Source organism: Ostrea edulis, chromosome 5 (genome assembly GCF_947568905.1).
Source record: "Ostrea edulis chromosome 5, xbOstEdul1.1, whole genome shotgun sequence".
NCBI lineage: Eukaryota > Metazoa > Mollusca > Bivalvia > Ostreida > Ostreidae > Ostrea > Ostrea edulis.
In genome coordinates, this window is record NC_079168.1 from 55334151 (window position 1) to 55359227 (window position 25077).

The following is a 25077-nucleotide window of genomic DNA, read 5'->3' on the forward strand; positions in this document are numbered from 1 at the left end:
CTTATTCCATTCTATCAGCAGATCATTGGTTTAAATGATTTTTTCAGCGTTTATTTAGGAAATATATCATACATTTACATTCTACTTTCATTTTTGTCGGAATTCTCAGCCGTTAGACATACATGTACTATATTTATCAAGATTCATACGCGCATTGTTAACAACTGCACCACATTCATGAGGAAATGACTATCTTTGCAGATTGGTAATGATATCGAAGGCAAAAACATTGGAAGAATAAATATTGACATGATGTCTGCAAATACTTTACGTATGTGCAGGGATGCAAGAAAAGCTTTCTCTAATTCGCACTTTCGTCTTGATTATCCAAAATTTTCATAATGTGTTACTACTTTGCAATATATTATTGCGATTTTGAGCAGTGCATAGTGTTTTAAAACGTGATTTCACTTGTTTCTTATTCCCTCTACATTACTATCAGAGATGTGTGTCATGCTAGAAAATCACCCAGGTGTAACAGTCACATCTGAGGTCAAGCAGTCACATTTGAGGTCAAGCAGTCACATCTGAGGTTAAACAGTCACATCTGAGGTCAAACAGGCCATCTGTGAATGGATAACTTAAGAAATGTGCACTTGTTACAAATTCATGTCAGCTTTAAACTCCGTATGTACACCTTTCTGATGATTTACACAAAAATGACCAACCAAACGAACAATTAGACTGTTACATTTTCAGGACGACCTTTTCTTTCCTAAAGTCACACGAAAACGTTTTACGTAATATGTAAAATCTGTGTAAAAGTTTTTTGTTTGTCCTGAGAAAGGGTCAGGTCGTTGAAATTTTTTTTTACAATTTTTAAATTGTTCATGTCATAGGTAATATCAATATTTTGTATAATTTTTGTATCTAACCTTGTAATTCCTCCGTGGATTCAACACTCTAAAATATCGGGTGTTGTTGGACTCTAGTTTAGATATACAGGTATATATTTTATGATTTGCAATTTTCAGAGCGAAAAGTGGGGTTGAGATTCATGACTCAATTTTATCAACAAGTTTAGCTTTTGGAAAAAGCTTAGAGAGTCAGCCACTGGATTTTTATCCCTGTTGAATTGTATTTCAGCATTAGCAAACGTTATTAATATTATTTTTTTAAGGGAAAAAATAATCTTTGCAGCTTTTATTTTAACAGTTAAAATAACCTGCGTTTCTGCATCCTCGGTTACAGCATTTAGACAATGGGCGAGACGCCCTTATCGCCAAATTTGTGTTTCCTTGTCCATTTCATTATATTGTTCGATAACAGTCTAGCTATATTAAAGCATCTAATTGACATGATTAAAAATGAACATTTGAAATACAAATTCTGGCAAGTTTTTAAAGTGCATAACTTTAAAAATCATGAAATATTTAAGAAAAAAGGTGTAAAAATGGATCGTCCGTATAGGTGCCTTGATTGGTAAAATGCTTTTGAATCTAGAATACACCAATGTTTCGCTGCAAATGTACATATGGACGTAAAGATAAAACTAATATTACTCAACAAAATAGTTTCAAACATCATATACAGGGATCTTATTTACATTTATATGCTTCGCTGCGTAAAACACAGGTAAGAACTGCGAACCAGTTAAAATTGACCAGTTTACTAAAGAACCTACAACACTGCCAGTTTACGTTGAAGGTTTCTATGCAATTACTTTTCCATTTAGTAAAATGTTCTTATTTCTACTGATATAACAGATATATATATTTGCAAATCAATGCACACAGATCACAGAATTCTTTTTTACTGTTACGAAGTGATCAAGAATGACCTACTTCAAGATCGCCTTACTGTCACGAAGTGATCAAGAATGACCTACTTCAAGATCACCTCAATTCCCACAATTCCAAAGAGCGCAAGCGCACTTGAAGTTCTTCGTATGATAACTAATCAGCCCGCGGGCTGACTAATAAATCCAGAGCTATGGCCAACACACTGAAGCAATGAATTCTACAGGTGTTCAACACAAATATCACACTTACTCCGAATTTTATTCCATGCAAAGTAGCAATATCATATAAATCAAAGTTTGGTAATCTTTAATGCAGTGATGCTGATATCTTCACTATTGGCAAATATTTTAAAAGTGTTTAGACTGTGCATTGATTTACATGTAAATGCATGGTTACGATAGTTTTCATATGACTGCTATGGGTATAACTTTAAACATGATATAATATTATGAATTTAAAAAATGGAAAATGAAGTTAATTGTAAGAAGGCTTATGTGAATGATGTTATTGGGTTCAAATCTTAACTGATTTATCCATACGTTTACATCTACTATCGCACGAATCATAAACCTATTGTATATCAAAACAGTCAAAAATCCAAAAATAAAGCCCGTCTCTAATTTGTTTCATTCCTTTACAATCATAAGCACCCGAAGGGGGAGGGGGTGCATCTAGGAGCCTACAATCCTTTTTACGAAAGTTTTATGATGAAGTACATGTACAATTTAAGGTGTGTTAACCTTTTGTAACCGATATGTAGTGGTTCTAGTTTTACATTTGTCCACGTGCACTTGATGACTATTCTTATTCGGGTAGTGAAGACTTAACCTAAAGTCATATCCTTGGTGCAGCCACTAAAACATTTTAAAGACATAGGGTCTAAGATATTGGTGAAATTTTGCATGTTCCAAAAAGGTGGCGAAATTTAAGGTCATAACTAGAAAATCACAGAAAGTTCTTCAGAATGTTTACAAACACATTGTATACGATAGTAATTACAGAATAATTCCCTGTTCGCATTTGCCTAAACTGGTACCCTGTTGACTTTGCATCTGTAGCCACCAATCAACGGGGTACCAGTTTAATATATTGTCCTCCAGACAAATTTTTATAAAGGGCTAAAATGTCAAAATGACTTCTGTTTCAAAGCGCTGCAGCTATAGATAACTCATAATTAATACTACAAATTTGTTTTTTTTGAGTTCTTCTTGCAAAATATTGTGATGTCATTTTTGAGATAAAAGATAGACCCTATGCCTTTAAACATACATGTACACTTACCGACATTTTTACTAGTTTTAGCTGATGTTGGAAACCAACCAATAATTGAATGATCAACGCAATATTGGTCCAAACGATGAGAGTCGATTACCACATCTTCAAGATCACACTAAAAGAAATTTTATATATACAAAAAGTGTTCAAAGACACAACCCAACCCCCCAACCCCCACCGCCATATCTAATCCTAGTAATACAGAAGTTATCATTCTTTGCTTATTGATGCGTCACAAATCTCAATGGAAAATCCATCGACCCCAAAAGTAGGCACTCATCGAGCTATCCCAGATTTCTTTAATACATTCTACTAATACTAGTCGTGGGTCTATCATTGTTGACATTTGGATTAACACATGCATTATTTTCGATAGAGCTGTTGACACAAGCAGGATGTTCAACGACTTGAAACCTAGATATATTCCATCAATTGCATTTTCAGAAATATTGACACAAAATGAAAATTTCATCTCAAAAAGACATCTATCTCAAAAGTTAACCCGACGACCCCTCGCCGGGGGCCCTGTAATTTAGGATATCACAACAAAGTACAATTATTTACCTTGTTTGCCAATAAAAGCACTGGAACTGGCTGTTCATTGGCTAGCATGACTTTAGAATTAACATCCCCGAGCCACTAATTGAATAAATATACTCACATCATTCATTTGCAAAAATACCAGAATCGTTATTCCACCAATTCAATTACATGAATGTACTTTGAACAGCTAATAACATATTTGTGTTATTCATTTTCAAACAAAATATCAAACATAGTTTTTTAGCATTTAATCACCCCAGAATTTTAGTACAACTTTGATTATCAAACGAATTGACAAGCAGTCTAATGTGATTGTTTCTACAACTATTGTAAACAGTTCATGTACCACACATGTAGATTCATGAGAACGCCGTCAATACAATATAAAATAGAATAACAATGTAGTACTTACTTTGGAGACTGAGTCAAATGTTGCTGGACTATAAAACAAAAAATGAATATATTTACTACATGTAAAACTGTTGAAATAGATTAGAGAATTCTGACCAATGTTGTAATATTGATCAACTTACCGCGAGAGATCAAAGACAATTATGGCTGCTATTCTGAAATACATTTTGATAAGTTTAAATATTAATCGTTCTATTTTTGTTATACATGTAGGTTTCACAATTTTCAATGAATTGATTAAACCAAAGCAAAGGTGGATTTATCTTTTTCCATTACAATATTTTTACGAAGGCTGGAATTATACAAATTCTGGAAAGAGAGCTTACGCATATTTGTAATATACTCGAGTCATGTGTCCAAATCTTTCATGACCCGCTATGTCCCTAAAAAAGAATACCACACTAATAAAATTTCTCATGAAAGAAAACTATGCGATGAGTGTAATAAAGTTGAGTTTCTTTCTTACTTGTAAATTTGCAACTGCAGTGGAAAGCAAGTGAGGACCCAAGCTACTGTTTGGAAAGACAGATACGCTGGCGCTTATTCTACAAGGTGTCATGTAGCACTGACCTAGGGGAAATATGGATGGCGGCACAACAGAGTTCTGTGGAAGTTAGCCGATGTGCTGGAGGTGGAAAGGAAAAGGAAACGTTCCACAGAAAGAAGCAGATTCAATTTGTGAGACAGGGTAAAGACAGCTGACAGGAGAGCGGTAAGACAGGGTAAAGACAGCTCACAAGAGAGCGGTAAGACAGGGTAAAGACAGCTCACAGGAAAGCGGTAAGACAGCGTATATACAGCTGACAGTAGAGCGACAAGACAAGGTAAACACAGCTCCCAGGAGAGCGGAAAAGCAGGGTAAACACATATCACAGGAGAGCGGAAAAGCAGGGTAAACACAGATCACAGGAGAGGGGTGAGACAGGGTAAAGACAGCTGACAGTAGAGCGGTAAGACAGGGTAAACACACCTCACAGGAGAGCGTTAAGACAGGGTAAACACAGTTCAAAGGAGAGCGGTAAGACAGGGTAAACACAGATCACGAGAGAGTGGTAAGACAGGGTAAACACAGCTGACAGGAGAGCGGTAAGACAGGGTAAACACAGCTGACAGGAGAGCGGTAAGACAGGGTAAACACACCTGACAGGAGAGCGGTAAGACAGGGTAAACACACCTGACAGGAGAGCGGTAAGACAGGGTAAACACAGCTGACAGGAGAGCAGTGAGACAGGGTAAACACAGCTGACAGGAGAGCTGTAAGACAGGGTAAACATAGTTCAAAGGAGAGCGGTAAAACAGGGTAACTTAGTTCACAGGAGAGCGGTGAGACAGGGTAAACACAACTGACAGGAGAGCGGTAAGACAGTGTAAACACAGCTGACAGGAGAGCGGTAAGACAGGGAAACACAGCTGACAGGAGAGCGGTAAGACAGGGAAACACAGCTGACAGGAGATTGGTATGACAGGGGTAAACACAGTTGACATAAGAGCGGCAAGACAGGGTAAACACAGCTGACAGGAGAGCGGCAAGACAGGGTAAACACAGTTCAAAGGAGAGCGGTAAAACTGTAAACACAGCTCACAGGAGAGCGGTAAGACAGGGTAAAAACAGCTCACAGGAGAGCGTTAAGACAGGGTAAACACAGATCACGAGAGAGTGGTAAGACAGGGTAAACACAGCTCACAGGAGAGCGGTAAAGCAGGGTAACACAGTTCACAGGAGAGCGGTGAGACAGGGTAAACACAGTTCACAGGAGAGCGGTAAGACAGTGTAAACACAGCTGACAGGAGAGCGGTAAAGCAGGGTAACAGTTCACACGAGAGCGGTGAGACAGTGTAAACACAGCTGACAGGAGAGCGGTAAGACAGGGAAACACAGCTGACAGGAGATTGGTATGACAGGGGTAAACACAGTTGACATAAGAGCGGCAAGACAGGGTAAACACAGCTCACAGGAGAGCGGCAAAACAGGGTAAAAACAGCTCACAGGAGAGCGGTAAGACAGGGTAAACACAGTTCACAGGAGAGCGGTAAAACTGTAAACACAGCTCACAGGAGAGCGGTAAGACAGGGTAAAACAGCTCACATGAGAGCGTTAAGACAGGGTAAACACAGTTCAGAGGAGAGCAGGTAAAACTGTAAACACAGCTGACAGGAGAGCTGTAAGACAGGGTAAACACAGCTCACAGGAGAGCGGTAAGACAGGGTAAACACAGCTCACAGGAGAGCGGCAAGACAGGGTAAACACAGATCATAGGAGAGCGGTAAAACAGTGTAAACACAGTTCACAGGAGAGCGGTAAGACAGGGTAAACACAGATCATAGGAGAGCGGTAAAACAGTGTAAACACAGTTCACAGGAGAGCGGTAAAACAGTGTAAACACAGTTCACAGGAGAGCGGCAAGACAGGGTAAACACAGATCATAGGAGAGCGGTAAAACAGTGTAAACACAGCTCACAGAAGAGCGGTAAGACAAGGTAAACACAGATCACGAGAGAGTGGTAAGACATTCTGGATTAGGGACGAGACTGGGAGCAATGGGTGGACTTGAGAAATTGCAATTTTGCATAATGTAACAAAAACTTGCAATTTTTTGTGTAACTTAAAAACTAAAACTCTTGTAGGACGCGAAGGCGCAACCTACATATTACCAGCTGAATGAGAGAGCTAGCGAGATAGATGATGCATTGTACGTGTAAAAGGATACTAATATATAATCTACACAGTCATGTATTTCTGATTTTAATTTTGCCACAATAACATGCTTTCGTTCGCAAAATTGTGACTACGTATTCGGTATGAAGGACCGTGTCATATGCACTTCAAGTTAGTTTGGCATTTCACATTAAATTGCTTAATTTGTCAATCAAGTCATTCAAAAAGAGATGTTTCAGAATACTATGAATTTCCTGGGGTTTATTTTATAGACAATACTACTACAATTAATTTGCTCTATTTTTTCAATTGAAAATCTGTCAACGTCTCTTTCGTGTGGTCATTTGCATACCATATTGTAGCGGTTTTACTAAACAGAGAGAATCGACGAGAAGCACGTGGGAGTAACCGACAATGGCTAAACAAGGAACTCTAGAGAACTTTTCAGAATTTTTTCAAATTAATAAAAACAAGACATCTTGTTCATTTTTCATCATGTGTATTTTGATAAAAATATACATACAAAAGAGTGGTTTTAAGTTGATGTATATTTTAGACATGTTTTAACTTCTTTCTATCGCCATTACAGTTTCATTTTCGAGAGTCAGATCCGAGGTTCATCGAATTTATCAAGGATTATGTATGACCTATTAATTTTCAGGTAAAAACGTCAAAGGTCAGTCAGCTCTACCGATGTGTTCCTACCAATAACTAGAGCACCCTTTCACCGATGGTCATCAAACTTCCTAGGCAGGTTTGTAATACATAGGGCATGGCCTGTGTTGATCAAAGGTCAGGAGAATTTTCCCATGCTTATTTACATTTATTCTCTGACCGATAGCTCGAGAACTTTTTCACTAAAAAGTCTTCAAACTTCGCAGATATTTTGAGTATTACGTACTGCTAGATGACATTGGTTTTCGTTTTCAGGTCAAACTGTCACAAGTAATTTTAAACGGGGTGGAGGGGTACTACCGCAGAATATTACAATGCATGAAGAAGGTACGAATTGACGTTCTTGCTCCATTGTTATGGCAAGCAGGATTCCTAGCAAACAATGTTTAGTCATATAATTCTTTTGTTTTAAAGTTCATCGCCATGCATGACAAAAAAGTCCTTGCAAAAAATTGGTAATATATCTGCCTTAATATATCTGCCTTTGAATGCTGTAAGTAATGATCTACCCAATTGTACTAACTATGGGGTCTTTATAAATAGTTTGTGGTGATGTCTATGGATATGACTCGATTGAATTAGTGTTCTATATTAAGATAGTTCACTACACTAAAGCTTATACTCTGTATGACAACACGTCACAAGATGGCGATTTAAATGTTTTGTGAAATTATTTGTATCGATCGATTTGTTTGTCCATCATCGTAGCTCAGTGGTTAAAGCATTAGACTGCTGATAAGACTTACAGGGTGAGCACGGGGTTGTTCCGATAGAGTCTGTAAGTTTAGGGCATCATCATGTTATTCGCTCCGCGGAATGAATTAGCATGTATTCTACGTACTTAAATGTAGCATTTATTCCGTAAATGTGAATGAATGATTTTTGCTTTTATAACCGTTTAAGCCAAACATGTCAAACTAATTCGCCCCGCGGAGCGAATAACATGATTACGCCGTGATTATGATCGTCCAGTCAAAAATAGAAGATATCGACGTGAATACTCCCTTATTGTAAATGTACAGGACAATTCTGCTGTGAAGCCAGATGCTATTATTGAATATGTGCATTAAATTTGTGGACCAGGTACACTTTATGCATGCGTCCCCAAGTCTGGAAATCTGTATGAAATAACAATGGATGGAAAAGCCCCCGTGCAATATTTACTTGAGGGGATCAAAGTGGGGAATTCTACATTCAAGGTTCATGAAGTAGTACAATCATCCATCATTGTTAGTTTCTTACATCTACCAGCTTATATTGACGATGAAGAAATCGAACACTCTTTGCGTGAGTTAGGTGTAGAATTATTGTCATCAATAAACAGGAGATTCTACCCAGGAACCACAATAGCAGATGGTACTAGGTATGTGCGTGTGAAACTACCACCGAATATGAGTTCATTTCCGTATACAATGAAATTTCACAAAAAATATTATAGATGTATACACAATGGACAATTAAAAGTTTCTTCTTTGTGTTATTCTGCTGATCACCTGTTCAGAGAATGTCCCAGATTTATTTGTTTCAAGTGTAAACAACAAGGACACTATGCGAGAGCGTGTAAAAATAAACAATGTGAAGAATGTTGTGAATGTTGTGAATGTGAACACAGGTGTGAGTGTTCGAATCGGATGAGTGAACGAGAATACTCAAATGGTGCAAGTGAATGGGAAACGGGTCACAGTGAAGAGAAAAACAAAACGAATGACATTGACGAAGACCTCACGGATCAAAGCAAAGAAAATGATACGGAAATCATAGAACATACAACACCAGAAAACAATTCCAAAGAAGCGGATAAAACTCCGGAAGAAAGTGAGAACGTAACGAAAAGCGGAGAAATGGAAGTGGACAACACGTGTGAGAAAAAACATACTAAAGACACTCAAGAAATACAGAGTAATTCTAAAGAAGACGAACTTACTATGGAATTAGAAGAAGACATGGAACACGTTTCGGATAACTCAACAAAGGGAGACAAAACAGAAACAAACGGAATCAGAAGCCGAGGTTGAAATAACAGTTAATGGAAAAACGAAACGGAAGAAGAAAGGCAGGAAAAAGAATAAAGCAAAGAAAAATAAATAAAATGGGTAGAGAATTAACTGTCTTTCTCCTAAACATAACAATGGTTATAATTTCCTCATGGAATTGTAACGGTTTATGTGATATAAACAAAATGAAGGTGGTGTTCAGTGTATTACAGGACAAAAGATATGATATTATAGGTTTACAAGAGACACATTGGAAGGATGATTTCATTGAGAATTACAAACACGTATGGGACGGAGATATATATTATAACAATTTCCAAACTGCATCTAAAGGAGTTGCATTTTTGATAGAAATGATATGAAATCAAATGTTGAATTCGTTCATGGCAAAGATGGCAGATTTTTACATTAAATATAAAGACAATGAAGGAAGTATTATAGATATTATTAACATTTATGCTCCAAACAACACGAAAGATAGATGTTTGTTTTTCAGAAATATGTCAGAAAAGATTAATTTATTTGAAAAAATCATTGTACTTGGAGATTTTAATAATACGCTAGGTGAAATAGATCGGTGTAGTAAAACAAAACATATGTATGATCAGGGTTACAAAACTTTGGTTGATGTGATGAATAAATGCGGCATTGTTGATGTATGGACAAAAAGAAACAGAAATGAAAGAGTATTTTCTAGAAAAGTTGTGGTTGAAAATAAACTTAATATACAAAGTAGAATTGACTACATATTAGTATCAAATGTGGTCAGTGACTTTGTTAAAAATATATACATGTATTACACAAATACGTCACTAAGTGATCATTCAATGTTTATACTTTACTTAGATACAAATGAGTCCGAAAGAGGGCCAGGATTGTGGATACATAAGAATTCTCTCTTGTTTGATGAATTATATAAGAAAAAAGTAGTAGATATTTTAGAGAGAGAAAAAATGTAAATTATTTGAAGTTTCTCCTTTGTTGTGGTGGGAAAATTTGAAATACAAAATCAAAACATTTTCACAATGTTATAGTAGAGATCGTGCCAAAGAAAGGAATAAAGAGTTTTATAAATTGTAAAATGCAATTCAAAGAATGTCACAAAATATTGCTAACGGTGATTGTGTTGATATTGAGAAATATGAAGCTTTGAAAAATTATCTTTCCGAGTATGAAAATGAAAAGTGTAGAGGAGCTGTATTAAGATCTAAAGCACAATGGGTTACTGAATCAGATAAGTGTACAAAATATTTTCTTAATTTAGAGAAAAGGAGACAAGAGTCGCATGCTATAAAAGAGCTCTTAGATGAAAAATATGATACAGTTAAAAACGATGTTGATTCTATATCAGATATACAATATGATTTTTATTCTACATTATATTCATCTGTTGAAATTGATATTGAATGTAAAAATAATTTTCTGTCTTTTGTTGACAAAAAGCTTGACGAAAATGATGTAGAAATGTGTGACATGAAAATCACTTACGAAGAAATAGAAAAAGCAACAAAACAATTGACTAATAATAAAAGTCCAGGGTCTGATGGACTTAATGTAGAATTTTATAAGACATTTTTACCTCATTTATGCCCAGTATTGTACAGGTTATTTCAGGAAATTGAAATAAGAGAAAATTTACCTCATTCTATGAAAATGGGTGTTATTATATTATTGTATAAAAAAGGGTGACAAAAGACTGTTAAAAAATTGGAGACCAATAAGTTTATTAAATGTAGATTACAAAATTGTTGCAAGGATTATGTCAAATAGGTTGAAATTAGTTTTGCTTAATATTATATCCGAAAGTCAAACATGTTGCATTATGAGTAAAGATATAGCAGATACGTTAGTAAGTATACGAGATATTATTGTAAAAATAGATCAAGAAAATGCTTTTGATAGAGTTAGTCATGAGTATTTTTCAGACGTGTTAAAGGTATTTGGTTTTGGACCTTATTTTAGAAAATGGATCAGTATTTTTTATACAGATATTTATAGTAGTGTAAAATGTAATGGATTCTTGACAAAATATTTTTTGGTCAAGAACTCTGTGAGGCAAGGATGCCTGATATCTGCTTTGTTGTATGTTTTATCATCTGAACCATTAAGTTGTTTAATTAAAAAAAAGCACATAAATTAAAGGTATACCAATACCATTGTCAGGTACAAGTGCATTAATGTTTCAACATGCAGATGATACAACGTTAGCTGTTAGTGATAAGAGGTCTGTTTTTGAAGCATTGCTAGTTTTTGATTTTTATGGTAAAGCTTCAGGTGCCAAAGTGAATGTACAAAATTCTGAAATAATGTGTATTGGGAATGGTAAATTTACGAATGATGATAAAAATGCTCTGGAGATAAAAGAAACGAATATTATTAAAATATTAGGTATATATTTTGGAAAAAATAGTGAGCAGTGGATAGCCTCAACTGGAGAGACAAAGTTATGAACATTAAACAAATTATCTCCTTATGGAGACCAAAAAAAAATTATCCTTGCAAGGCAGAACAACTGTAATCAACACATTGTTAATGTCAAAATTATGGTATACATTGACAGTAGTATCTATTCCGGAATGGGCGAAGAGAGATATTCAAAAAGAATGTACTGAATTTTTATGGAATCATGGTGTTCACCTGGTATCATATAAAACTATTATTGGTGAGAAAGCTCAAGGTGGTATTAGAATGGTAGATATACATCTAAAACAATTATCATATAGGCTAAAATATTTAGCAAAAATATTTTTGTATAGAAAAACATTACTTGTGGAAACATACTTTTCGATACTTTTTACATAAGGTTTGTGGATTAGATGCGAATTTGGATATATTTTTGCTTAAATTCAACAAAAAGGATCTACAAATTTTACCATCATTTTATGTTGAGATGTTCAGTGCATGGTATGCAATTGAAGATTTTATTGTTTTTAATTATAATGACTGTGATATATACAGTATCTGTTTGTTTTATAATCCGAAAGTTATGAATGCTGGGAAAATGTTGAAATGGGAACATTTTATCAAAGCGGGTATTACTCACATAAAAGATATTACATACATGTATGAAGTAATTCCAAAATTTTTACCAGTATCATGTATTATTGAGATTATTCAGGAATGTAATCCAAATATCACCGAAAAATTTATCAAAGAAAATTACGAATGTTTATTGTCCATCATACCAGAAGAATGGAAAAATTATGTTCGTATTAAGGAAAATGTGAAAAAAGAGTTTGTGCCAAATGTGATTTTACGATTTTATGATCAAAATATAGTTTTCAATTCATGTACTGTGAAAATATTTTACAAAGTTCTTATGGAAAAGATTTTCAAAAGTCCTGTATCAAATTAAATGAATTTTCGAAGAGTGTATTTAAGACAATAGATACTATTCATCTTGAGAAAAGGTGGATTAAGTCGTTACAATCGTTTAAACCACCTGATATATTAGAGTTGGATTTCAAAATTTTTCATAACGTAATTTTCACTTATGAAAAATTATATAGAACTGGAAAAGTAGATTCTAATTTATGTCCTTTATGTTCAAATGAATGTGAAGATATATTGCATCTATTTTTGAAATGTAGAGAATTGACTGATTTTAAAGATAATTTCGTCATATATCATCTAGAACATTTATTGAAGGATTGTGAGAATTCAGTTTATAATAATTTGAACTTTGAAGTAGTCTTTACGTCAATATTGCCACCTGAAACGAAAAATATCAATGTATTTTTTATAATTTTTTTTATATCACTTTGAAGATTTAGCATATTTAGACGGAGACAAATATTTCTAAAAGAAAGCAAAAAGGTTGATATATCTCGCTTATGCAAATACATTTTAAGACATTATATTTCATATAATCATTATCAACTTGGTGTTGTTGAAAACAGAAAAGATATATTCTATAAAAAATCTTGTACAAAAATCATCTAGTCAAAGAAACAGATGATATTTTGATGTTTATGCTTTAAATTTTGTGTTTAGTTACTATTATCATCAAGTATATATATAGATATTGTATGAAGATTATCAATAAAAGAGAGAAAAAAAGCATTAGGCTGGTGAACCGCAGATCTCGAGTTCAAATCCCCTAGAATCTTTTCATCATACATGTATGTGTTGAAATCATTTTGTTTTTGAAAATCACGTTTTTATCCAAATTTGTACATTTTTGTTGTTGTTGCCTTTTTAACTTATATACTTATTGTATATCGTCATATCTTTTGTAATTAAATCAATTCGTACTGATTTGTGAAACTATTTCTGGGTGTAGTGAGCCACCTTAATTCCGACGTATACAATGCATCGTGTCCGCTTGAAGGTGACGGCAGCTCAATTTCGTATCCAATGTAACCACTGGCTAATGACGTGTACAAGTAGCCATAGACCGTCAATATTTAACTTTACAATGCCTAATATCCAATTAAAGATTGCGTGGAATGTAGAAAAAATTACTTACCACAGCTGAAGGTTGATTTTTGTATTTTCGTTCCAGTCCACAAGTTTCAATGCGAAATCAACGCCTATGGTGAGTTTGTAGTTTGGCGAAAAGGATCCTGGAAATAAGTTTTCTTAAAATTAACGACCCTGATATTTTCCTAAAACACTGTGTACAAGCCGATGACCGTAGTATATATTACGGTCATCAAACAATGGCGGCAGATTTGATCGACAAGAATTTTACATTCACGATTTCAAACAAGCATTATTTACTACGATGATTAAGTAACAAGTGGTGAAATTTTGATGTCAGAAGTCGTGTATTCGAATTGAAACAAATGAAAGAGAATACAACGATCGAAATATAGGACTCCTGGCGAGTGTGACCGGTCGACAGGGAATGCTTGCTCCCTCTGGACATGTCATCCCACCTCTGGTATGTCCAGGGGTCCGTGTTTGTCCTACTCTTGATTTTGTATTCTTTATAGGAGTTGTCAGATTGATCACTCTTCCTTATCTTTACCTTTTCATGACAAAGTTACCTCAAAGTGTTGCGTTATGAAGACCGTAAATCACGGTGTCGATGACTGTATCTCAAGTATCTAATCTTTGGTGGGGGTTAAGATGTACTTTCAAATATCAAAATAACCTGAACGATTTCCTTTAGTAGACAAGAAGGGAAAAGAGTTATTACGATGTATCTCACTTCTTGAACGTTTTTTATTTATAGAAAAAGTTTCATAAAACACCTACAATCAATATTGCGTTTGACCAGATTTTCGATCTCTATTTCTATATGTGATCGACATGGGCGTTTAAAGGCAAGGCTAAATAATAGCAAGGTACATGTATGTTAGATGGTTAACTAGGAAAATATAGGCAGAATACGAAAGATTTCCTGTTGATATAGAATAAAATGGATAAGTTTCTTTATATTATTATTATTTTTTAATTTATTCTTTTTCCATATTCACATAATCATCAGTAATAGTAATGAAGATACATATTAATCATTTTATACATTCTCACACTCTTTCACACTACTAATTCAGCATTATTGGTTGAATACTTCTTATTCTAGGTTACAGATCAAAAATAGTTTTCCAGTTTTCCCAAAGTCTGTCAAATTTCAAAACTTCACATGATTTAATTGCTACAAATTTTTCAACTTTGTATTTGAAAGAAAGATAATGTATCAGCCCAGTAATATGAGGAATTTTGTTTTGTTTTGAACAATTAAAAACATATTGTTTGGTATACAGAATTATGAAATTAACAACTTTATTACACAAACTGAGAGGCGTTTCACCAAAAATAACATTACTAACATTAAAACCAATTCTTTTTTATGTTTTTCTGAAAATATGCATGCTAAGATTATTCCAAAGTGCTAAAGTATAAAAACAAGATATAACATGTTGCACTGTTTCTACATTTTCTTTACAAAACGAACAACAGTCATCTGAAATTATACTGATTTTCTTGAGGTAATATTTCGTAGGAAAAAGCTTGTAAAGAATTCGGTACTGCAACCACTGAACTTGGGTATCAATACTTGTTTTAAAATAAAATTTAAACGACTCTTTCACAGAAACATTGCCTTCTAAATGTACAGATAATTCAGTGTTCTATTTTTGAATTGATTTGGGTATGAGATCATTACTATTTATCATATCATATAACACTTTGGAACATTTATCATTCAACAGTATAAATTCAAAGTAAAAAGGAATAAATGGTGTACAATTTTTTTTAAACATCTGATCTTGTAACAGACAGTCTTTAAAAACTTAGATATAGTACTAGTAATACTGTTGTATTGCATTGTACATACATTTGCTAGTCTAAATTTTTGTGAAAAATCTTGTAGTAATAAAAAATTTCCATCTTCATCTAAAAAGTCTCCAATTATTTTCACACCATGTTGATACCATGTTTTAACATAAATGTCTTTATTACCAACACACATATTTGTATTATGCCATACTGTAATAGAACTGAGTTTTTGCATGGAACACTTTTCATCCATTGCTCGAATCATTGCTAACCATGATTGAAAAAACATCACGCCAAAATTCATTGCTATGGTTTATAATAGTATAGATATATTCATCTCCAAAATCTATCATTTTTTTTACCACCTCATTGCCATGTTCTGCCAAAGAAATATCCACCCATGGTGTGTGACTGTTTGTTAATCTTTTAATCCAAGAACATTTTAAAGACATTATAAAAATTTTCACCTCAACCATTTTCATGCCACCTTTTAAGTAATCTTGGGTGACAATTTGTCTCTTGACCTTGTCAATCTTTGAATTCCATATATATTTAAAAAAAAAAACCCAGTTATTCAGAAAAGACAAGATATCTTTATCAGGATTTGGTAGTGTAATAAACAGATGGTTTAGCTTAGGTAAAAGCAGTGTTTGGTGACTGTGACTCGACCAATGCGGGTGGGTATTCTTCTATTCCACTGGAGTATCAACGCTTTAATTTTTGGTATCTGAATATTATAATTTAAATAGACTATTTTTTCATATCCACAGAAAATTCTATTCCTAGTAAGTTGAAAGTAGTGCATCCCCACTCTAGTTTCCATCTTGTATGGTGATATACTTGACTAAAGAATTTTTTAGAGCCTATCCAAACAATTTTTGTTTTTGAGCTGTTTATTTTGATTGATTGATGTTTTCCACCACACTCAACAATTTTTCAGTTATCTGGTGGCGCCCAGTTTTTATTGGTGGAAGAGAGAACCCAGATACAATGTACCTGGGAAGAGACCACCGACCTTCCGAAAGTAAACTGGGAAACTTTCTCACTTACCGGCGCGAGCGGGATTCGAACCCACGCCGACAGAGGTGAGAGGCTGTGTGATTTTGAGCGCAATGCTCTAACCACTCGGCCACGGAGGCCCCAGCTGTTTATCTTAATCCAGAGAAACTTGAGTAGTAGTCTATAGTGTCAAGTGCAGCAAAAAGAGATTTTGGTGAACCATCAAGAGCCAAAGTTGTGTCGTCAGCATATTGGGAAAGTTTGTGTTCTTTACCATTCACTATCATACCTTTGATATCTGTATTCTGTTTCACAAGAATAGCTAAAATTTCTGCACAAAGAATAAATAAATAAGGAGCAATAGGGTCACCTTGTCTACAGCCTCTCTGTATATCAAATTGCTCTGATAGGAAACCACTTTGTAATACAGATGCTTTAATATTTGTATTTTAAAATTTTATCCAAGTAATTATGCAATCCCCAAAACCAAAATAACTTAAAACTTTAAATATAAAATTCCAAGATATAGAGTCAAAAGCCTTTTCAAAATCTATCAGTACAAGTAAACCTGATGTGTTGCTGGATTCAGTGAAAGACATGAGATCATACACAAACCTAGTGTTTTCTCCTGTGTACCGGCCTTTTATAAACCCAGACTGAGTTTCCGATATCAAATAATCTAAGGTAGATTTTATTCTATAACTGAGATACCCCGATATAAGTTTATAAAGCACATTTAGAAGAGTAATTGGACGCAAGTTTTTCAGAAATTGTCTGGGTCTGTCACCTTTTGGCAAACATGTAATAATCCCCAGTCTTTGTGATATAGGGAGTTCCTTTTTCTCAAAAATATGATTAACAGCTGATACAATGTGGTTTTTGAGGTCCTTCCAAAAAAATTTAATAAATTTTACGGTGAAGCCATCACTTCCTGGTGATTTATTATTTTTCATATTTTTAAGAACTGTATAAATTTCACTTTCAGATATCTTGTCATCCAAAGCGTTTGAAGTTGTCTTGTCTAACCTAGGGGTGTCCGAGACTTTTATGATATCTTCTAAATTTATATCTAAGAGATCTGAATCTTTACATGTGTAAAGAGTTTCATAAAAATCTTTGACATGATGAAGAATATCCGATTGGTCATATATAACCTGATCTTTATGTGTTTCTACTTTTTTGATAGTTTTGTTTAAAAAATTACGGGATTCTAAAGAACAGAAATATTTACTAGGGTTTTCCCCTTCCTCTATCCATTTAGCCCGCGATCTAATGATTTGACCTTGTAATTTTTCCTTCCTTGCATTTTCAAGTTCATCCTGTTTTTCCTCTAAAAGTTTAAAATTAATGTTATAGTCTGACTTTATGATTTCAATCTCTTTCAGTAATTTTTTTTTCAAGCCTGTGTCTTTCTTTTTTCTTAAAAGAAGAGTGTGAAATTGTTATACTTCGAATTTCTATGAGAAGAACTTCGAGAAAAATACTATGATCATGATTGTTGTCTGTATTGTCAGCATGTAGATATTGGTTTTGTACTTTAAGTATAGTTTGTCTGACCTTTTCTATATAGATTTTATCTGTCAGTAAACTGTTATTGAATTTCCAAAGTCCACGACCCCTTTTAAATGTGTTAAATTTTAACTGTATCACTACTACTGAATGGTCTGACCTATATCCAGGCTTAATAGAAAACTAATGACAAATAATACAACCTACACCATTTTCAGTTAAAATGAACAATATGAGCAATTGATATTTCAAAAATAAACATGGAGAAGTTTAACATATTAATAAAAATTAGTTAGAGAGATTAAAAAAAACCATGTAAACATAAACTGTAATCCAGTAGGACCCCCCCCCCCTCCCCAAACACCAAGTAGATTTTGCAATCATTTCCATAAACGAGCTATATTACATGTACTGTATTGTCATGTAAACTATTATCAATAACTATAAAAAGTCTTCTCAAGATATTGGGTAGATACCAATAAATTGTTCATTGTACTGCCTTGTATTTGTTGACCTTTGACCTGGAAATCATTAGGGTCATCTACTATTCATAACCAACCAACATATGAAATATCATAATTGAACAACAGGCCCAAGATATTGGGGGGACACCATTGCATAGAGTACTAGCTACATTGCACCTAGTCATTTTTAATTGATTGATTTATTGATATTTTCCGCCACACTCAACAATTTTTCAGTTTTCTGATGGTGCCCAGTGTTTATTGGTGAAAGTGAGAACCCAGATACAATGTACCTGGGAAGAGACCACCGACCTTCCGAAAGTAAATTGGGAAACTTTCTCACTTAATACCAGCGCGAGCGGGATTCGAACCCGCGCCGACTGAGGCAGTGTCATTTTGAACGCTATGCTCCAACCACTCGGCCACGGAGGCCCCTGTCATTTTTAATCTTTTGACCTGAAAATCAATGGGGGTCATATACTACCAGTGACCAACCCCTGTATGAAATATCATTATCAATCAAAGGGTTCTGAAGAAACTGGTCAGACATCAATTGTACAGAGTATTGTATTGCACCTGGTGACCTTTGGACCAGAAAATCAATAGGGGTCATTTTCTACTGCAGAAACTGCATGAAACTTTAAAATTTATTGAAGTTTGTTCAGTGTTACTGTAATCTATGTTGACATATACCAGTAATTAGTAAATTTATAATTATAACACAGAACAACTCATTTTTGCAAAGTTGTTTATTCAACAAACATGGATCACAATGTTATCCAAACAACACAATCATCTTTTTTTTTAAATCATTATAATAGTGATTTTCCTTCAACTGTTCAGTAATGAATCCTTATTCAGTAGGCTCACATAAGACACTTGCAGGTTAATTTTGCAATGTTTTAGTTACATTAGTCTTCTGACACCAAAACTTGATCTTAACTAAGTCATGGTGTTTCCTTAGAAGAACAGTTTACTGAATCAGGATGGACTTGTGTCGTGAGGTGTGTTCATTGACTGTAAAACTCGCAGTTTTTTTTCCATTCTCAAGAGCTCTTCTTTGTCTTCTATATCACATAAGAGTCATGGAATGCATCTTCTGCTCTTCAAGTTCTAAAAAATGTGTTGAACAAATATTGAAAAGTTCATCTTATTTTTCACATTTTCATACAGTACACACCTAATTCAATTTGATTAAACTAAATTTACATGTACAAGATCATTCATGATGCTAGAATAGTAATTTTACCACTTAATTAATTACTTAGTTGATAGATTATCATGCCCGCCCCTCAAAAATCATCTGTGAAATAACATAGATTTATATATCTGGCATTAAATTATGCACTTCTGTTGACAAAAACTTGTTTGTCATCAATATATTTCTCAGAAGAAAAAAATTAAAAAATAAAATCTTCCCCCAGTCTGCCCCATACTTTTTGGTGACCCAGGATGATAATCTTACTAATTAAGTTGAATTGGCCTAAAGGATGTTATGTTTTGATACAGTTTGTATACATGTGTTTATGCTGTATTGAAGAGCTATTAATAGTGTTAATACTCATAAATTAACAAGATGTCCACAAACCTTATTGGTTACCCGAGTATTAATCAAATTTAAAAAAATTCAAAGTATCACTATAGCTCTAAGGGCTACAAAATCCATGTTATACACTACATGACTCTTTTGGACCCACATTCACAACCCTGTGTTTTCGAAATTCGCAATTTTGGTACCCCTTTCTGTTTTTCATTCATAAGCATTCAGCTTCATTTAAGGTAGTTCCACCCTCCTGTGATGTCATAATATTTTGCGGAGTCAATGATTTAATAAGATTTATGCATAACATGAACATAAATTGTGTTCGAGTCTTTTTCAATAGTTATTGTAAAAAATCTTGTATAACCATAAAATATTTCAAACGTATATGAATATAATCAATGAGCTACGTTTTTCACAATGCTATACGAGTTATTTCCCCCTGATTACAGGGAGCGCGCATCACATTACTGTCATTCGATGGTGACAAGTAAGGAATAAATAGAAAATTTGCAATTTCTGATTGCAATCAATTGCCAGTTAAGGAATTTTTCTAAGAATTAAGTGTAATGGCTTGAAAACAGTATAACTGAACAAAATGTCTTAGTCACTGATTACATGTATGTGGCCCATGTGTGTTTTTCTTGCAAGCAATGTATGGTCATGATGTAACAAAGTATGTAAATATTAACTAGTCCTCAATTTCTTTAGATCAGAATCATGATGTCCTTAGTATATCAGCAATTCTTCATTATTAATTTCTATCAATATTTTCAACAACCAAACACAACAAAACATGCAATAAGATATGCCTAAAACACATGTACAACCAACGCATACATGTACATTATCAATTTATCGTTTCACAATGAACAACACTACTTGTTGCTAAATGTACACCAGATGTCAATAAACAAAGCATGTTAATTATCTTGAATTGGCATCTCTAGTGTAAAATTTTTGTTAAAATTTAATTGTTAAGAATTTTCAGGCATTGTTATGAAGTCACCCCCCCCCCCCCCCCCCCCCCCCCCCTCCTTATCACATGTATGCTTTCATTGTGCTCTTAATTCTAGGTGTCTGTTGTTTTAAAAACAGACTACTACTGAGATCCTCAGTATTAATTACATAATTTGGACACAAATAAATGTCAAATACACTTATACCCCCCCCCCCCCCCCCCTTCCCCAACTCTACAATTTAACGAAGTGTATATCTGAAAAAGTTTTCTCCATAAAATTGAAAAAATCAAACCCTGGTTCTAAAACAAAATTCTCAATTTTGGCATAGAGCATTTTTAAAAGTACCCTCAATCCAGAGTCCTTAGATTTACAATATATGTTAATTCCCCTTGTCCCAAAGATGCTTAAAAGAAATTTGAAAAGAATTGGAAGGGTGGTTATCAAGAAAAAATATTAATGTTCAATTAACGTCTTATGATGACTGACGCACACAAATAGCAACATGTAGGTCACTTGAGTGATTCTCAACATTGACCTAATTAGAATTAATCATTTTTACAATTGATACTGAGCTCATACACATGTGTACATATATATGTGCGTCATTGACAACAAAACAACTAGTCTTTTTGAGTATGCTAATTAAGTGAAGTAATAAATTTTTTTTAGGAAGTTGTGATGAAAACGTTTCAAGTCATCATGTCGCATAAAAAATGGATGGTCTCCTGTGATTATTCTAGAGAATTCAGTTTCCATGCAGGCTCCATAACCAAGAAACTAAACCCAATGTACCACATTCCCCACATCTATTAATTTGTTTTAGGATTTATAATACTGGGATTCAAATTTGAATTTCAAATTATGTATTCAATGTGTATGTATTAATGTTGAATATTTACCTCCTCAAAGTCAGCAACTTGGTCAACTCCATCTTTAGGTGATTTGCACAGTATGATGCTCATACAGCTGAAACACAGAAAAGCACACATTAATTACATAAAATAGTGGTCATGTACTTTGGCCAAAATATGTGATTATTGGATGAAAAAGTAAGAATTCAAAAGTATTTGAATATTTACAATTTACATTTATTATTTTTTGATTTACTTCAGTTGACAGGACCTACATGTATTAAAATTTGAGGGCCCAGTTACAGGACCCAATTCAAAATCATCAATTTTTCATCGTTTAATTTTTCCAAATCAAGTGTCCTAAAGTTCATAATTACAGATATGAGAAAACTTTAAATCATAATAGTATTTGTGTGATTTCTTCTGTAGATTAGAACTATCACATATTAGTGGGGGTTACCACAGGTAAACAAACTTGAAAGTAGCCTGGCTCACCAATATATATGATTTTAACAATCTTTATCTAGAATGCACACAGGCATTCACATGTTTGTTTTTATTGTAAACTTGACAGTCAGAGAGAGAGAGGGGGGGGGGGGGGGGAGGGGGGGGGGGGTCATCACTTAGTATTACATAAATTGAACCTAGTCCTTTTGAAAATTTCCACATGAAACATGATTTAATAAGTATTCCCCAAATTTTACAGATCCTGAACTCTGTGTAAATGTGATAGGAAACTCCCTGAGTGAATGTTAGGTTGGGGACATACTTAACTATAGTTAGAATAATCTAACTGTGTCTCGGGACAGGCCCTCACCACAGTTAAAATACCTCCCATATACCCGTAACGTAGCAGAAAATTGCGGAATCGCTCCAAAACGATTTTAAACTTATCAAAGAATAAACGCGTACATTTAAAGTTAAATTTATATACAACTAACCTCATTGGTAATTTGTAAGTCCTTAACACTGTAAAAAAATCGTATAATAATATTGAAAACTCAACACTTTGAAATGTAACTTTTCTCGATTCGAACTGACTGCCATTTTACCAGAAACTGCCATCGGAATACCCTGCTGTTTTCGAAAAACGAACGCTTACCTAATTTGCAAATAAGAACGGCCCACTACCATATAAGGCATTGGTGGAAAAAAAAAAACGGTTTATACACATGGCGTGGAGACATAAAGTTGACGATCTGAGCACTGCGTCTTTACCCCTAAGTCTTTCTGTAAAACATCTTTCACAGTTCTGTCAATCCTAACCAATTTAGAAGTCAGACTTTTCTTGTTTCCAGGTTTTTTGGAACATGAAAAAGTTTTCCCACAGCTTATGCAATTGTTGGATTCCATTTTGATTATGAGATCATATAAACCATTAAAGGAAATTAGGAATGTTGATGGCTTCATCCGTACCCGTCATTTTCTGAAGCATCCACTGTTTTTCCATAATTCCTGCATGCCTCAGTGCACTCTGGTTAATTTTCTTTATCGATGAAATCAAATTTCAGCAAAAAAGTTTATATAGGGAGAATATTACTTCAATCCCATGTTACAATATTTAGTTAACATATATTTCTCGATTTCTAACGTTTATTTCAAACTTTAAATTCATTTTCATGTCAAATAACGAAGTAGTAAAGATCGTAGTAGCATTTTCCGTAAAAGGCTATATCTCCATATTTGGAACGTCATTAATGTTCAGTATTTCACGCTGTGCGCATACGCAATGACAAGTTCCGGTAAAATGGAAGGTGTTAGCAGCGAAATTCAAACTCGTGGGTTTACATTCTCAAATTCAACTAATTAAAATGGATTTAACGGCAAGTGGGTCGTTGAGGTAACTTTCCAAATCCATATGAGTGATGTGTTACATACTTTTACCGAAACATGCACTGTGTGCAATTTTCATTTTGCTACATTGCAGGTATATAGGACGCATTCTATCGTTAAATCCGGTCCGTAGGACATTATCATTTTAACGATAGAACATTCTATCTAACTTAACTAGTATTCTATACTGTACACCCATGAAGTAAATGGCAGGACTACTTACAATGTTCAGTCTACATGTATACCACTATAGCTGACTAGCCTGGCTGGCAGTATAAAATAAATTGGGGTTCTCATATGTTTACTAAAAGCCAAATTTTTTGATACATTTTATTCAGCCTTTACTTTAGAATTTGAATTCTAAATCAAATAGAATACTTACGTCAATACAAGTTCCAACACGGCAACAGGCAGGGCTTTTTCATATTTTCTATGAATATGTCTGTCAGCCTTCTGTTTCCCTGGTCATTTTTTTAGTCGGATGTGATGCAATAAAGCGTTAAATTCCACAACATTTACTTTTTCTACGAATACGTAGACGATTGGATGCTAGAGTCCGGTGACTATGGCAAAGATCAAACGGATTTGTATTCCATGAAATAAACCGGAATCCTTTAGCACAATTGAAGATAAAGATCGTGGTAGTGAATTAAGTGAACAAAGAGCATCTGATATTGATAAACATCTGAAGAACAAATTGAATAAAAACTCAATTTCCACCTCCTGCCATACTGAAAACAAATGAAGGCTGTTCATATCTCCAATACAAGAGAGTGTTACAAAGGGCAATAACTCTTTCTGGTGTATTTTGGTTTGTGCACCAGAGGAAACTACTGGTTTATGTGTTTACCTTTGGTTTCTCCACAAATGTGTTTCTGTACTTTTTTAAAGTAAGATTCAATACATTTTACTAGCATGTGAGTTTACACCAAATGACTGGGCAAATATATTTTATCCCTCTCTAAAAATTACATAAATCAAACCCTTATACATCATAAAAATAATTATTTCTATTGTTTCCAAGGATTAAATAAATACCAAAAAATTTCTAAAAGCTAGAACCTAGCTCAAAATAATTTTTACAATTGTTGTTTTTATAAACAATAGCGTTTAATTTTTGATTATTCAAAATATAACATACATGTGCATATCTTGTCCAGCTGTTGTGAGAAGATCGGTTTCCATGGCAACCGTTGCTAATTCAAACCTTTGCATGTCCTTTTTGTTTTATATCTATCATAATATTGTTACACACAAAGTTTCATAAAAATCTGTGACATACCGTGGCCACTGAATTTTGATAGTTACATAGAATCAGTCTTAAATGTGTTAAATTTTAACTTTATCACTACTACTGAATGGTCTGACCTATATCCAGGCTTAATAGAAAACTTTTCC

General features: G+C 34.1%; 1 protein-coding gene and 1 long non-coding RNA gene across 2 annotated transcripts in view; both read right to left on the minus strand.

The window, feature by feature from the left end:
* The window catches only part of LOC125652115 (ras-related protein Rab-32B-like), a 37498-nt gene that overhangs the window by 6603 nt on the left and 5818 nt on the right, over positions 1 to 25077 (minus strand). The window contains exons 3-8 of the mRNA XM_048881086.2: positions 13765 to 13861; positions 4298 to 4354; positions 4094 to 4126; positions 3973 to 4000; positions 3582 to 3656; positions 3024 to 3132 (exon numbers count right to left, since the gene is read on the minus strand). Coding sequence (XP_048737043.1) covers positions 3024 to 3132; positions 3582 to 3656; positions 3973 to 4000; positions 4094 to 4126; positions 4298 to 4354; positions 13765 to 13861 — 399 coding nt within the window. The remainder of the gene's footprint in view (positions 1 to 3023; positions 3133 to 3581; positions 3657 to 3972; positions 4001 to 4093; positions 4127 to 4297; positions 4355 to 13764; positions 13862 to 25077) is intronic.
* Positions 19228 to 24834, minus strand: LOC125652119 (uncharacterized). The gene is made up of 3 exons (XR_007361486.2): positions 24062 to 24834; positions 21895 to 21961; positions 19228 to 19606 (listed from the first exon to the last, which is right to left on the minus strand). It is a non-coding gene; the product is annotated as an uncharacterized LOC125652119 (long non-coding RNA).